The sequence below is a fragment of the Pan troglodytes genome, chromosome 16 (assembly GCF_028858775.2).
Source record: "Pan troglodytes isolate AG18354 chromosome 16, NHGRI_mPanTro3-v2.0_pri, whole genome shotgun sequence".
Taxonomy (NCBI): Eukaryota; Metazoa; Chordata; class Mammalia; order Primates; family Hominidae; genus Pan; species Pan troglodytes.
In genome coordinates, this window is record NC_072414.2 from 51,468,240 (window position 1) to 51,485,536 (window position 17,297).

Below are 17,297 nucleotides of genomic sequence, written 5' to 3' on the forward strand. Positions count from 1 at the left end.
TCACATTGATCATGTGCTGTTTTATTTGAGATTAATTTAGAAATAAGTGCTCTTCATTTACCATGGAATTAGTAGTAAAAATTTTCTGAGATCAAATTTACTGAGGTAGTTTCCTGCAAAATTCTACAGAGAAGTATAAGATTGGATAAGCCTATTAAACACTCTAGTTTCTGTTAAAAGTGGCTTCTCAAGCTTGAGATGCAGATTTGGAGTGAGGAAACTTCAGGAAACTCCATTGTACAGTCCCTGTTGGTCTGTCTTGCAAGGCTTAGCAGTATTAATTTCAGAAGAGCTTTGATTTTGCTTGATTGCTTTTCTTCTTATTTGGAAACATATACTGTTTATTTCATATATAAGATACAAAACATTTAATAATATAACTTATCAGTGTTTCAACATAATTTATGATCCACTTAGCAACTTAATAATAAGCTTTTGAGGTTAAGTTCTAGATATAAACTGTTAAATAATTTAGTGCTTATTTTTTCAACAGATGTGAATTATTAAAAAGAAAATGGCCCAACGGAGCACTGTATTTCCTTCTCGTGTCACCAAGGAAAGGTATAATATATGGAAAATATGCATCTAAGGTATACTTTTCCTTTCCACTCATCCCATGGGGGCTGCTAGTGGGTGTGATAGTTACAAATGAAAGCTTGGGCTGTTACATTATCGAAGAATGGTTTTGTTCAAGGGCAAGAGAAACACTATTGTGTCCTCTAGCTTTCAATTTATAGGATACTGTGGACCACTCAGTGACCCCAAGAAGTAGAGATTTCACAGTAGTCCTACAGTAGACTTGAATTTCCTGTTGAGAGTGCAATATAACTCTGGGGGCTTCAGGCTAACATCCCTGTTAAGCTTTTTAAATCAGAAGTTGCAGATTAGGGGCCTATCGGCCAAAATTGGCTCATGAAGTACACTGCTTGGCCTAGCATGTTCTTAAATACTTTTTTTGGAGACAGGGTCTCACTGTGTTCCCCAGGCTGGAGTGCAGTGGCACAGTCACAGCTCACTGCAGCCTTGACCTCCTGGGCTTAGGTGATCTCCCACCTAGCCTCCTGAGTAGCTGGGACTATAGTTATGTGGCACCATGCCCAGCTAATTTTTAAATAATTTTTTTTTGTAGAGATAGGGTCTCGTTGTGTTACCCAGGCTGTTCTTAAACTCCTGGGCTCAAGCAATCCTCCCACCTCAGCCACCCAAAGTGTTGGGATTACAGGTGTGAGCCACTGTGCTGGCCTTAAATACTTTTTAAATGAATCGTTAACATTTTAAAATCAAGCGATTTCACATACAAGTCGGGATTTGCTAGCTTTTCTTGAGAAATATCCGATCATCTGGAAAAAGGGACCTGAAATCCCTGATGGTCACTCATGGGTGGAGCAGAACTGTGGCTCCCTTTAGCTGGGAAATGCCCTTTCCAGTTCTCTAAATCCCTGACACTCCCTATTGCCTCATATGTAGTATGCTTCACTCATTTATGTCGCCTGCCTGACCCACGTAGGCATTGAGTTTGTAACCACTGTTTCAGAGAGGGAGGAGGAGGAGAGCATGTTAGGAGACTTTGTTAATGACCTTGATCTTGATAACATAGATTATATTGGGGAGACATCTCGGTGTACCCAACTCTGCCAGCCTCTTGCTCTTGGAAGTCATGGAGACCGCTTCTAAAACACTTAAGTCTGTGGGCATGATTATTTAAAGATCTTTCCCGGCTTGTGAAGAAAACTTTTTTAGGCAGAAATCCTGCCTCAAACCCTATTTAGCTTGTAGTTATAGATAATTTGTATTTCCAAACTTCTCTGGGAAGTTTTGAATCTGGCTTTAAAAATTATTTTTTCCCAATTAACAACCCTCATGGTTCCCTTCTGCAGGCGAGTGAGAACCATGCCCCGACACAGCCAGTCCCTGACCATGGCACCATACTCGTCTGTAAGCCTCGTGGAGCAGCTGGAAGACAGGATCCTCTGCCATGAGAAAACCACTGCCGCCCTCGTAGAGCACGCCTTTCGGATTAAAGATGACATTGTCAACAGTTTGCAGAAAATGCAAAACAAAGGGGGAGGTGACCGCTTGGCCAGGCTTTTCTTGGAGGAGCATATCAGAAACATAACTGCCATAGTGAAGCAACTTAATCGGGATATCGAGGTAAGGTTTGTGAAAGTCAGGTGGCCTATGTCCCTCTCCACAGAATTGCTCCATGTCAGGAGGTCACCCACATCTAATTCCTACCTCCCAGGCAGGACTGCATTTAGAACAAAGCTGTCTGTCTTGTCTATTCTTAATGATCGCCAAGGAGACAGCTTGCAGAAATATCCTAATTAAATTTATTCCAGTGTTTGATAACAGTTACTGTTAGTGTTATGTTTAATCTAAATTTACCTTGCTGATTATTAAATGATTTTATTTTGTTTGGCTCTTAATGAAGGGAGAGAAGAACTAGTCAAATAGTTTCACTCTATAATCTTTCATATCTTTGAAGACAGCTATTAAGTCAATTACTAAGGTCAGACTCTGTTGCTTCAGATTAAATGTTTCTAGGTCATAATGATTATATGTAATACAGTTTATTACTCAAACAATTTAGGCATTTGGATTGCTCCTCAGACTCCCCTTTTTACTGCTGTAGTTTTCTTTGAAATGAGACCAATAAAAGGCCAATATTGTCTATTTTTAGAATTGGTAGATTTACTGCTATTTATTGAGCAATCACAGGGACCACACAGTTTAGTTCAGAAAGCTTCAGATCATTTAGGGCTTGGGTTTCCCTCACTACGCAATGTTCATATCTTTCACATGTAATGACTGAATATATGAATACTACTAGATATATGGCTAGATTAAGGAAAACTTTTGCTTCCTGTGATGGAGATTATATCTGAATTATGCTTCCTAAAATTAAACCTCATTTCTTTTTTTTCCATTGTCAGATTTGTATGTATGTATTTATTTTAACCGCTTTATTGAGATATAATGTAAATGTCACAAAAAGTGTAAAATTAAATGATTTTTAGTAAATTTATAAAATTGTGCAACCTCAACACAATTCAATTTTAGGACACTGCCATCACCTTCCCAAAATTCACATAAGCCTGTTTGCAGTCAATTCCTACTTCTACCCCAGCCCAGGCAACCACTCATCTACTTTCTATCTCTAGAAATTGGTCTTTTCCAGACATTTCATATAAATGGAAACCTTACAATATGAGGTCTTTCGCATCTGGCTTCTTTCTTTCCTTTTCTTTCTTTTTGTTTGTTTGTTTGTTTGTTTGTTTTGAATGCAGTTGTGCAATCATGGCTCACTGAAGCCTTGACCTCCCAGGCTCAACCGATCCTCCTGCATCGGCGTCCCAAGTAGCTGGGACTACAGGTGTGCACAATCATGCCCAGCTAATTTTTGTATTTTTAATACTACAAGGTCCATCTATACTATAGTATTTTTTGTAGAGACATAGTCTCACTATGTTGCCCAGACAGGGCTTGAACTCCTGGGCTCAAGCAATCTGTCTGCCTCAGCCTCCCAAAGTGCTGGGATTACAGATGTGAGCCACTGTGCCCAGCCTGGCCTCTCTCATTTAGCATAATCTTTCTGCGGTTCAGACATATCCTAGCATGTATCATATTCCTTTTTATGTCTGAGTAATATTCTATTTTCTGGATATACCACATTCTGTTTAACCATTCATGAACTGATGGGCATTTGGTTTGTTTCCAGTTCTTAGCTTTTATGAGTAAAGCTGCTATGAACACTTGTGACAGGTCTTTGATGTGAAAATATGTCTTTATTTCTCTTGGGTAAATTACTAGGAGTAGAATTGCTGGGTCTTATAGTGAGCTTATGTTTAACTTTTTAAAACATAGCTGGCAGGGCGCGGTGGCTCATGCCTGTAATCCCAGCTCTTAGGGAGGCCGAGGCAGGTGGATCACAAGGTCAGGAGATTGAGACCATCCTGGCTAACACAGTGAAACCCCATCTCTACTAAAAACACAAAAAATTAGCTGGGCGAGGTAGCGGGTGCCTGTAGTCCCAGCTACTCGGGAGGTTGAGGCAGGAGAATGGCGTGAACCTGGGAGCTGCAGCTTGCAGTGAGCCAATACCATGCCACTGCCCTCCAGCCTGGGCGACAGAGCGAGACTCCATCTCAAAAAAAAAAAAAAAAACATAGCCAAATAATTTTCCAAAGTGGCTATAACATTTTACAATCCCACAGGCAATGTATGAAGGTTCCAGTTTCTCTACCCCCTCAGCAATACTTGGCATTATCTTTTTTTTATTATAGTCATTCTAATGGATGTGTAGTGGTATCTCATTGTGGTTTTAATTTGTATTTTCCTAATGACTAATGATCTTGAACACCTTTTCATATGCTTATTGATCATTTGTATGTCTTTGTTGGTGAAATGTCTATGTAAGTCTTCTACCCATTTTTTTAAAGTTAGATTTTCTTCATTGTGGGGAAAAAAGCTACCATTTTAACCATTTTAAGTGTATAATCTAATGACATTAAGTACATTCGCAATGTTGGGCAATCATTATTACTGTCTATTTCCAAAAGATTTCCATCATCCAAAACTGAGACTTTGTTCCCATTAAAAAGTAACTCCCCACTCCACTTTCCCCTCAGCCCCTGGTGACCTCTATTCTATTTTCTGTCCTTATGAATTTGCTTATTCTAGCTACTTCATATAAGTGGAATCAGACAATAATTTGTACTTTTGTGTCTGGCTTTTTTCACTTAGCATAATGTTTTCAAGGTCCATCCATAATGTAGCATGTATCAGAATTCATTTTTATATTGGGTTATTTGTCATATTATTGATAACTTATGAAAGTTTTTATGTAGTTTAGATACAAGTCCCTTATCAGATATGTGATCTACAAATATTTTCTCCCACTCTGTGGCTTATATTTTCGTTTTCCTAATAGTGTCTTTTGAAGTGTGAACATTTTTAGTTTTATTGAAGTCTAATATCAATTTTTTTCTTCAATGGTTTATTCTTTTTGTGTTGCATCTTTACAACTATTTGCTTATTAATTCAAGGTCGCAAAGATTTTCTCCTATGTTTAATTCAAGATTCTCAGTTTATACACTTAGGTCTGTGAACCATTTTGAGGTAATTTTTGTATATGGTGTGAGGTAAGGGTCTAAGTTAATTTTTTTTTCATCTCGCTATCCTAGGAAAATCTATCCTTTTCCCATTTGTCCTTTTGTTGAAAATCAATTGAACATAAAATATAAGGGTTTATTTCTGGATTCCACTGTTCTGTATGATTTTCTTAATGTCAATGCCACATTGTCTTGATTTCTAGTTTTAGAGTATATTTTTGAAATAAGGTAATGTAAGTTCTCCAACTTGCAACTAATGTAAGTTCTTTTTAAAAGGTAGTTTTGGACTAGTCTATGTCCTTTGCATTTTCGTTTAAATTTTAGGATTAGCTTATCAGTTTATATTAAAAAGTGACTTTGATAGAGATTGCTTTGCATGTATAGATTTTAAAAAGGCTGGGTGCAGTGGCTCACACCTGTAATCCCAGCACTTTGGGAGGCAGAGGTAGGAGAATCACTTGAACACAGGAATTTGAGACCAGCCTGAGCAACATAGTGAGACCCTATCTTTCTCTAAAAATAACAGTAATAATAATAATAAAAAGAAATAATGTATAGATCCATTTGGGGAGAGTTGCCATCTTAATACTGTGTCTGATTGTTCAAGGAACCAACTTTTGGTTTTATTAATTTTGTCAGGTTTTTTTTGTTTTTGTTATTAATTTAAAAATTTTAAAATTGACAGACAATAATTATACATATTCTTGGGGTACCTAGTGATGTTTCAATACATCTAATATGCAGTGACCAGATCAAGGTAATTTTGTGTCGTTTAACAAGTTGCTATATCTCCTTCCCTTCCCCCTACCCATCCCATCCTCTAGTATTCTCTATTCTAATTTTTACTTCTTTGAGATCAACTTTTTTTAGCTTTCACATATGAGTAAGAACATGCAGTGTTTAACTTTCTGTTCCTGGCTTATTTCACATAACATAATGTCCTGCTGTTCTATCCGTGTTGTTGCAAAAGACAGAATTTTGTTCTTTTTTATGGCTGATAGTATTCCATTGTGTATATACACCACATTGTCTTTATCCATTCATCCATCGTTGGACACCTAGGTTTGATTCCATATCTTGGCTATTATGAATAGTGCTGCAATAAACACGGGGGTGAAGATGTCTCTTCAATATACTGATTTCCTTTCCTTTGGATAAATTCCCAGTAGTGGGATTGCTGGATCATATGGTAGTTCTATTTGTAGTTTTTTGAGGAACCTCCATACTTTTCTCCATAGTGGCTGTACTAGTTTACATTCCCGCCAACAGTGTATAAGAGCTCCCTTTTCTCTGCATCCTTGCCAGCATGAGTTACTTTTTGTGTTTTGGTAATAGCAGTTATAACTGGAGTGAGATGATACCTCACTGTGATTTTGATTTGCATTCCCCTGATAATTAGTGATATTGGGCCTTTTTTCATACATTTGTTTGCCATTTGTATGTCTGCTTTTGAGAAATATTTGTTCAAATCATTTACCCATTTACAAAATTGGATATTTTTTGCTATTGAGTTGTTTGAGTTCCTTCTGTATTCTGGATATTAATCCCCTATTGGATGAGTAGTTTGCAGGTATTTTTCTCCCATCCTGTAGATTGTCTTTTCACTTTGTGGATTGCTTCCTTTATTGTGCAGAAGTGTTTTTGTTTGATATAATCCATTTGTTTATTTTTGCTTTTGTTGTCTGTGCTTTTGAGGTCTTATTAATAAAATCTTCTCCTAGATCAGTGTCCTGAAGTGTTTCCCCTATGTTTTCTTCTAGTAGTTTTATCATGTTGGGCCTTACATTTAGGTCTTTTGTCCATTTGGAGTTTATTTTTGTATTGGGTGAGAGGTGGGGGCCTAGTTTAATTCTTCTGCATATGGATGTCCAGCTTTCCCAGCACCATTTATTGAAGATTTGTCTTTCCCTCAATGAGTGTTCTTGGCACCTTTGTCCAAAATCAGATGGCTGTAGATACGTGGATTAATTTTAGGTTCTCTTTTCTGTTCCATTGTTCTATGTGTCTATTTTTATGCCAGTACCATGCTGTTTTGGTTACTACAGCTATGTAGTATATTTTGAGGTCTGGTAGTGTGATGCCTCTGGCTTTCTTCTTATTTATTTATTTATTGAGATACAGTCTCACTCTTTTGCCCAGGCTAGAGTGCAGTGGCGTGATATTGGCTCACGGCAACCTCAGACTCCCAGGTTCAAGTGTTTCTCCTGCCTCAACCTCCTGAGTAGCTGAGATTACAGGCACATGTCATCATGCCAGGCTAATTTTTGTATTTTTACTAGAGACAGGGTTTCACCATGTTGGCTAGGCTGGTCTCCAACTCCTGACCTCAGGTGATCCGCCCATCTCGGCCTCCCAAAGTGCTGGGATTACGGGCATGAGCCATTGCGCCTGGCCCTAGTTTTGTTCTTGCTCAGGGTTGCTTTGTCTATTCGCGGTCTTTTGTGGTTCCATACAAATTTTAGGGTTTTTGGTTGAGTGCAGAGAACATCCTTTTTGTTTTCTTTCCTTTTCTTTTCTTTTTTCTTTTTAAATTATACTGTAAGTTTTAGGGTACATGCGCACAACGTGCAGGTTTGATACATAGTTATACATGTGCCATGTTGGTTTGCTGCACCCGTCAACTCATCATTTACATTAGGTATTTCTCCTAATGCTATCCCTCCCCCAGCCCCCCGTCCGCTGACAGACCCCGGTGTGTGATGTTCCCTGCCATGTGTCCAAGTGATCTCATTGTTCAGTTCCCACCTGTGAATGAGAACATGCGGTGTTTGGTTTTCTGTCCTTGTGATAGTTTGCTGAGAAAGTTTGCTGAGAATGATGGTTTCCAGCCTGATCCATGTCCCTGCAAAGGACATGAACTCATCCTTTTTTATAGCTGCATAGTATTTCATGGTGTATATGTGCCACATTTTCTTAATCCAGTCTATCATTGATGGACATTTGGGTTGGTTCCAAGTCTTTGCTATTCTGAATAGTGCTGCAATAAACATACATGTGCATGATTTATAGTAGTATGATTTGCAATCCTTTGGGTATATACCCAGTAATGGGATTGCTGGGTCAAATGGTAATTCTAGTTCTAGATCCCTGTCTTCCACAATGGTTAAACTAATTTACACTCCCACCAACAGTGTAAAAGCGTTCCTATTTCTCCACATCCTTGCTAGCATCTGTTGTTTCCTGACTTTTTAATGATTGCCATTCTAACTGGCGTGAGATGGTATCTCTTTGTGGTTTTGATTTGCATTTCTCTGATGACCAGTGATGATGAGCATTTTTTCATGTGTCTGTTGGCTGCATAGATGTCTTCTTTTGAGGTGTGTCTGTTCATTTCCTTTGCCCACTTTTTGATGGGGTTGTTTGTTTTTTTCTTGTAAATTTGTTTGAGTTCTTTGTAGATTCTGGATGTTAGCCCTTTGTCAGATGGGTAGATTGCAAAAATTTTCTCCCATTCTGTAGGTTGCCTGTTCACTCTGATGGTAGTTTCTTTTGCTGTGTAGAAGCTCTTTAGTTTAATTAGATCCCATTTGTCTATTTTGGCTTTTATTGCCATTACTTTTGGTGTTTTAGGCATGAAGTCCTTGCCCATGCCTATGTCCTGAATGGTACTGCCTAGGTTTCTTCTAGGGTTTTTAGGGTTTTTAGGTCTAACATTTAAGTCTTTAATCCATCTTGAATTAGTTTTTGTATAAGGTGTAAGGAAGGGATCCAGTTTCAGCTTTCTGCATATGGCTAGCCAGTTTTCCCAGCACCATTTATTAAATAGGGCATCCTTTCCCCATTTCTTGTTTTTGTCAGGTTTGTCAAAGATCAGATGGTTGTAGATGTGTGGTATTATTTCTGAGGCCTCTGTTCTGTTCCATTGGTCTATATGTCTGTTTTAGTACCAGTACCATGCCGTTTTGGTTACTGTAGCCTTGTAGGATAGTTTGAAGTCGGGTAGCATGATGCTTCCAGCTTTGTTCTTTTTGCTTAGGATTGTCTTGGCAATGCAGGCTCTTTTTTGGTTCCATATGAACTTTAAAGCAGTTTTTTTCAATTCTGTGAAGAAAGTCATTGGTAGCTTGATGGGCATGGCATTGAATCTATAAATTACTTTGAGCAGTATGGCCATTTTCATGATATTGATTCTTCCTATCCATGAGCATGGAATATTCTTCCATTTGTTTGTGTCCTCTTTCATTTCGTTGAGCAGTGGTTTGTAGTTCTTCCTTGAAGAGGTCCTTCACATCCCTTGTAAGTTGGATTCCTAGGTATTTTATTCTCTTTGAAGCAATTGTGAATGGGAGTTCACTCAAGATTTGGCTCTCTGTTTGTCTGTTAATGGTGTATAGGAATGCTTGTGATTTTTGCACATTGATTTTGTATCCTGAGACTTTCCTGAAGTTGCTTATCAGCTTAAGAAGATTTTGGGCTGAGATGATGGGGTTTTCTAAATATACAATCATGTCATCTGCAAAGAGGGACAATTTGACTTCCTCATTTCCTAATTGAACACCCTTTATTTATTTCTTTTGCCTGATTGCCCTGGCCAGAACTTCCAACACCATATTGAACAGGAATGGTGAGAGAGAGCATCCTTGTTTTGTACTGGTTTTCAAAGGAAATCCTTCCAGTTTTACCCATTCAGTATGATATTGGCTGTGGGTTTGTCATAAAATAGCTCTTATTATTTTGAGATACGTTCCATCAATACCTAGTCAAATGAGAGTTTTTAGCACGACGGGCTGTTGAATTTTGTCAAAGGCCTTTTCTGCATCTATTGAGATAATCATGTGGGTTTTGTCATTGGTTCTGTTTGTGTGATGGATTATGTTTATTGATTTGCATATGTTGAACCAACCTTGCATCCCAGGGATGAAGCCAACTTGATCTTGGTGGATAAGCTTTTTGATGTGCTGCTGGATTCGGTTTGCCAGTATTTTATTGAGGATTTTCACATTGAGTTCATCAGGGATATTGGCCTAAAATTCTCTTTTTTTGTTGTGTCTCTGCCAGGCTTTGGTATCAGGAAGATGCTGGCCTCATAAAATGAGTTAGGGAGGATTCCCTCTTTTTCTACTGATTGGAATAGTTTCAGAAGGAATGGTACCAGCTCCTCTTTGTACCTCTGGTAGAATTCAGCTGTGAATCCGTCTGGTCCTGGACTTTTTTTGATTGGTGGCCTATTTATTATTGCCTCAATTTTAGAGCCTGTTACTGGTCTATTCAGAGATTCAACTTCTTCCTGGTTTAGTCTTGGGAGGGTGTGTGTGTCCAGTAATTTATCCATTTCTTCTAGATTTTCTAGTTTATTTGTGTAGAGGTGTTTATAGTATTCTCTGATAGTAGTTTGTATTTCTGTGGGATCAGTGGTGATATCCCCTTTACCATTTTTTATTGCATCTATTTGATTCTTCTCTCTTTTCTTCTTTATTAGTCTTGCTAGCAGTCTATCAATTTTGTTGATGTTTAAAAAAAAAAAAAAACCCAGCTCCTGGATTCATTGATTTTTTTGAAGGGTTTTTTGTTTCTCTGTCTCTTTCAGTTCTGCTTTGAGCTTAGTTATTTCTTGCCTTATGCTAGCTTTTGAATGTTTTTGCTCTTGCTTCTCTAGTTCTTTTAATTGTGTTGTTAGGGTGTCAAATTTAGATCTTTCCTGCTTTCTCTTGTGGGCATTTAGTGCTATAAATTTCTGTCTACACAAGGCTTTAAATGTGTCCCAGAGATTCTGGTACGTTGTGTCTTTGTTCTCATTGGTTTCAACATCTTTATTTCTGCCTTCATTTTGTTATGTACCCAGTAGTCATTCAGGAGCAAGTTGTTCAGTTTACATGTAGTTGTGCAGTTTTGAATGAGTATCTTAATCCTGAGTTCTGATTTGATTGCACCGTGGTCTGAGAGACAGTTTGTTGTGATTTCTGTTCTTTTACATTTTCTGAGGAGTGCTTTACTTCCAATTATGTGGTCAATTTTAGAATAAGTGTGATGTGGTGCTGAGAAGAATGTATATTCTGTTGATTTGGGGTGGAGAGTTCTGTACATATCTATTAGGTCTGCCTGTTGCAGAGCTGAGTTCAGGTCCTGGATATCCTTGTTAACCTTGTGTCTCATTGATCTGTCTAATATTGACAGTGGGGTGTTAAAGTCTCCCATTATTATTGTATGGGAGTCTAAGTCTCTTTGTAGGTCTCTAAGGACTTGCTTTATGAATCTGGGTGCTCCTGTATTGGGTGCATATATATTTAGCATAGTTAGCTCTTCTCGTTGAATTGATCTCTTTACCATTATATAATGACCTTCTTTGTCTGTTTTGATCTTTGTTGGTTTAAAGTCTGTTTTATCAGAGACTAGGACTGCAACCCCTGCTTTTTTTTTTTGGCTTTCCATTTGCTTGGTAGATCTTCCTCCATCCCTTTATTTTGAGCCTGTGTGTGTCTTTGCACATGAGATGGGTCTCCTGAATACAGCACACTGATGGGTCTTGACTCTTTATCCAATTTGCCAGTCTGTGTCTTTTAATTGGGGCATTTAGCCCACTTACATTTAAGGTTAAGATTATTATGTGTGAATTTGATCCTGTCATTATGATGTTCACTGGTTATTTTGCCCGTTAGTTGATGCAGTTTCTTCACAGCATCAATGGTCTTTACAATTTGGCATGTTTTTGCAGTGGCTGGTACCGGTTGTTCCTTTCCATGTTTAGTGCTTCCTTCAGGAGCTCTTGTAAGGCAGGCCTGGTGGTGACAAAATCTCTCAGCATTTGCTTGTCTGTAAAGGATTTTATTTCTCCTTCCCTTATGAAGCTGGATATGAAATTCTGGGTGGAAAAAATTCTTTTCTTTAAGAATGTTGATTATTAGCCCCCACTCTCTTCTGGCTTATAGGGTTTCTGCCGAGAGATCTGCTGTTAGTCTGATGGACTTACCTTTATGGGTAACTCGACCTTTCTGTCTGGCTGCCGTTAACACTTTTTCCTTCATTTCAACCTTGTGAATCTGACAATTATGTGTCTTGGGGTTGCTCTTCTCGAGGAGTATCTTTGTGGTGTTCTCTGTATTTCCTGAATTTGAATGTTGGCCTGGCTAGGTTGGGGAAATTCTCCTGGATGATATCCTGAAGAGTGTTTTCCAACTTGGTTCCATTCTCCCCATCACTTTCAGGTACAACAATCCAATGTAGATTTGGTCTTTTCACATAGTCCCATATTTCTTGGAGGCTTTACTCATTTCTTTTTACTCTTTTTTCTCTAACCTTGTCTTCTTCCTTTATTTCATTAATTTTGTCTTCAATCACTGATACCCTTTCTTCCACTTGATTGAATCGGCTATTGAAGCTTGTGCATGCATCACGAAGTTCTCGTGTCATGGTTTTCAGCTCCGTCAGGTCATTTAAGGTCTTCTCTACACTGTTTATTCCAGTTAGCCATTCATCTAATCTTTTTTCAAGATTTTTAGCTTCCTTGCAATGGGTTAGAACATGCTCCTTTAGCTCAGAGAACTTTGTTATTACTGACCTTCTGAAGCCTACTTCTGTCACCTCATCAAGGTCATTCTCCATCCAGCTTTGTTGAAATCACCCATCTTCTGCATTGATCATGCTGGGAGCTGCAGACCAGAGCTGTTCCTATTTGGCCATATTGGAACACCCTCCTTTTTTTTCTTTTTTTGAGACAGGGTCTGTCTGTCACCTAGGCTGGTATAGTGCAGTGGCTCTATTACAGCTCACTGCAGCCTCAACCTCCTGGGCTCAGGTGATTCTTCCATCTCAGCCTCCTGAGTAGCTGGAACTACAGGTGCATGCCACCACATCCAGCTAATTTTTTGTAGAGACAAGGTTTTGCCATGTTGCCCAGGCTGGTCTTGAACTTCTGGGCTCAAGTGATCCTCCTGCCTCAGCTTCTCAAAGTGGTAGGATTACAGACATGAGTCACCACACTTGGCTGAGAACATACTTTGTATATTTTTAATCTCTTTACATTTTTTGAGACTTGTTTGGTGGCCTTCTGTATTCTTACTGATTTTCTTTCTTGTTCTATTTGTTATTGAAATATCCAACTCTTATTGCTGAATTGTCTGTTTCTTCTTCCAGTTTTGTCAGTTTTTGCTTCCTGTATTTGGGCACTGTTGTTAGGCTCATATACATTTATAATTGCATATATCTACCTGATGCATTGACCCTTTTGCCATAAAAAGTCTCTCTGTGTCTCTTGTAATGTTTCTTCTCTTAAAGTCTGTTTTGTCTGGTATCAGTACAGGTATTCCATCTCCTTTGTGACTACTGTTTGCATAATTCATGTTCTTTTTTTTGGAGAGACAAAACCTCTGTTACCCAGGCTGGAGTGCAGTGGTGCAATCATAACTCACTGCAGCCTCAAACTCCTGGGCTCAAGTGATCCTCCCACTTCAGCCTCTAAGTAGCTGGGACTACAGACACATGCTACCATGCCCTGCTAATTTTTCTTATTTTTTTTTTTGTAGAGATGAGGTCTTGCTTTGTTGCCCAGCCTCTGCCTCTGCCTCCCAAAGTGCTGGGATTATAGGTACGAGCCACTGTACCTGGTCTCCTTTTTTTGATAATTCTCACCAAGCTTGTGCCTCTTGGCTCTGGCCTACATACATAGTTATCAAATTTCACTGTTCTTTGAGATTCTCACATATGTTTACTAAGGACAAGGATTCACTCAGAATTATATCCTAATTGAAGTGCATTTGTCTTCAGGGTTCTAAGAGTTCTAGTGGATACTTCTTATGATGGTTAAAGAAAATGACTGTGTATTTGTTAGTAAGACAGTGCAATGGGTCTGTGTTGCTTTGGTGCCTTATGGTATCCATTCCAGATTTCTTTTGGTCACAGCAATTTGATTTCTTTTTGGATTTACCTTTCTTTCATTGAATACAAACTGGGATGGCTAATAATCAGGTTGCCTTATCCCCTTTTTAGCTAAAGGGGGTTGGGGCCCATAACTCAGGCTAGAGCACTGAGACCCTCCCTTCCTGGAATTTAAAACCTGAGCAGGCTGGGCTGGGCGCGGTGGCTCATACCTGTAATCCCAGTGCTTTGGGAGGCCGAGGTGGGAGGAATCGTTGAACCTGGGAGGTTGCTGCAGTGAGCCGTAGTCATGCCGGGGTACTCCAGCATGGGTAACAGAGGGAGATGCTACATTCAAAACTAAAACCAAACCAAACCAAACCAAAACATAATGAAAACCTGAGCAGGCTAATTCAAAGACTGGAAATGGCCATAGTACCTTCCTTGCAGCCACTTTGCCTGCGGGATACTGGCTAGTAGTTCCTGCTGCTTGGACCTCAGGAAATACTCTTTGTGTCTTCTTCTCAACCTGCATAACCCAGCTTCCCTGTTGATTATGTGCTCCTTTCCCCATTCCTTTTTTTTTTTTTTTTTTGAATGTTTTCTGGAGACGGGGTCTGGCTGTGCAGTGGTATGATCATAGCTCACTGTAGCCTCTAACTCCTGGGTTCAGGTGATCCTCCCACCTCAGCCTCCTGAGGAGCTGAGACAACAGGCACAGGCCACCATGCCCAGCTAATTATTTTATTTTTTGTAGAGACAGGAGTCTTGGTATGTTGTCCAATCATTTCCATTAACCCCCTTAAGTTAGTCAGGTCCAATTACCTGCAACTAAAGAAGTGCAATGACCTCAGAGGAACGTAGAAAGTTTACAAAATTGCTGTAAATAATATACTTGTCTTTGGATGCTGGTATCTATATTAAGAATGATCTTTTCAGTTTTATTTTTGGGTGCTGAGTCAGTTTTATCCCAGAGGCTAAAAACTAAGCAACCCTAAGTTGACAACTGTACAAAATCGAAGAACCCCAACTTGAACATTTCAATTTTGAAAGGGATTTCAGATTTATCAAGAGACTGATAGCTCTGCTGCACCTAAATCTAACGACAGGTAAAATCCAAGTGATGGGGATCAATAAAAATTCTCAGGTTCCCATCCCCTCAACCACTGGCAAAGAAGTACAGTAGGCCCCTTTATCTGTGGCTTCACTCTCCGCAATTTCAGTTATCTGTGGCCAACCATGATCTGGAAATATTAAATGGAAAAATCCATAAATAAGCAATTGATAAGTTTTAAATTGTGTGCCATTCTGAGTAGCATGATGAAATCTCTCACCACCCGGCCTGGGTGGGACGTGAATCACTACTTTGTCCACACTGTATATGCTACCTGCCCGTTAGTCACTTAGTAGATGTCTTGATTATCAGATCAAAAAAACATAGTATATGTAGGGTTTGGTACTATCTGCAGTGTCAGGCATCCACAGGAAGTCTTGGAACGTGTCCCCTGCAGATAAGAGGGTGCCAGGGTATGTTACAAAAAATACAAACTTTTCCCATGTTTCACATTAGAAAATAGTGTTACTTTCCCATTCTTAGAATACCCAGCACTTTCCTGTGGGAACTCAGCTCTGTTCCCTTTGCTTATGGGGGTGGGGGAAGACTAGAGATGGGAGTCAGTCTATTCTGACATTACCGTCCCCTCCAGGTAAAAGCACAGTATAACTCTACCCTTAGGAAATCCTGGTCTTAATTTTTTCTGTCAACGTAAGAGGTGATAGTGTTTTAGCTGCAACTGTCGGATCCAGGGAATAATTTCCTATTTGGTAGCTGCCACGTACTACTCCAGTGGCCAGAACCACTTTATTTTATTTTATTTTTTTAGAGACAAGGTCTTGCTATGTTGCCTAGGCTGTTCTTGAACTCCTGGGCCCAAGCAGTCCTCTCACCTTGGCCTCCCAAAGTGTTGGGATTACAAGCATAAGCTACAGTGCCCAGCCACAACCATTTTAAATACATAATTTCAAACTTCAGCTGGGCCACTGATGCTATTTAACAGTTCCTTCATTTTAGGAAGCCCTCCTTGCCAGTTCCTCTCATGCCCCCAGTTTCCTTTCCCTCAGTGTATCCTGGACACTGAACTCATGCCACTCTTACTATAGCATTTATTGAATAGGACTAACATTGTTACTTTACAAGCCTCTCAAAAAGAGAGGAACCTTGTCTTCCTCATCTTTGCCTTGTCTAGTACAATATTTGGAGCAAAATGCTGTGAATGCTCTCATAGTATATTTGTGTTGCTATAACAAAATACCTGAGATTGGGTAATTTATAAAGAACAGAAATTTATTTCTCACAGTTCTGGAGGCTGGGAAGTCCAAGCCAAAGGCACTGGCATTTGGCATCTGGTGAGGGTCTTCTTGCTGCATGCTTACATGGCAGAAGATGGAAGGGCAAGAATGACAAATCCTGTGTCCTCACATTGCAAAAGGATTGAACAGAGTGGACCTCCTCCCATAAACCCTTTTTATAAGGGCCCCAGTCCATTCAGGGTGGAGCCCTCATGACTTAATCACCTCCCGAAATACCATGCCTCTTAATACCACCACAATGGGGATTAAGTTCAACATGATTTTTGGAGGGGGCGCCATCATTCAAACCTCAGCAAATACTTATTAAGTGAATAAATGCCCAATACAGAGTGAAGCCAGTTGTAGATATGCTGGTAGCAAAAAGGACTAGAAGAGACTATGAGGTTATCAATGCAAAGAACATCCTTTTCAGATAGGCTGAATGAAGTGGTCTGAGGTATCAAGGCCAGTTAGTGGCAGTGCTGAGAATAAACCCATGTGGCAAAACTCCAAAAATATGCTCTTTTCTCTTTTCTACTTTACCTCTTAGAAGCTCTTCTAGAACCTGATCTTCTATAATCGACTCTCAAATGTGACAGGCTGTGCTATTCAGCCATTCTTTGCTTTCTGAGTTTCAGGAAGAACTTGTTTATGAAACTAGATAATTCTAGCTTTAGTTCTCACTGAGTTCTCCCCTGACCCATCCTTGCTTTGATGAGAGATCACTTGAATTGCTTCAATAATCAGCTGTATCAAAACATCTACCTAAGGAATCTGAAGTCATCAATTGTTTAGGCTTTTGTTAATTACTTTTTCCCAAACCTTTTTTTTTTTTTTTTTTTTTTGAGACAAGGTCTCACTCCCTCACCCAGGCTGGAGTGCAGTCGTGTGATCTCAGCTCACTGCAACCTCCGCCTCCCAGGTTCAAGCGATTCTCATGCCTCAGCCTCCCAAGTAGCTGGAATTTCAGGCACACTACCACACCCGGCTGATTTTTGTATTTTTAGTAGAGACAGGGTTTCACCATGTTGGCCAGGCTGGTCTTGA

The 17,297-nt window shown here is 39.5% G+C and overlaps 1 protein-coding gene across 4 annotated transcripts in view; it reads left to right on the forward strand.

Moving 5' to 3' along the window:
• FAM81A (family with sequence similarity 81 member A) overlaps positions 1-17,297 on the forward strand; it is a 123,211-nt gene that overhangs the window by 57,387 nt on the left and 48,527 nt on the right. For all 4 annotated transcript variants that reach the window (XM_054667610.2, XM_510450.7, XM_009429245.5 and 1 more), the window contains 2 exons: positions 494-590; positions 1,878-2,151. In XM_054667610.2, the coding sequence (XP_054523585.1) occupies positions 571-590; positions 1,878-2,151 (294 nt within the window). In that variant the 5' untranslated portion in view covers positions 494-570. The remainder of the gene's footprint in view (positions 1-493; positions 591-1,877; positions 2,152-17,297) is intronic.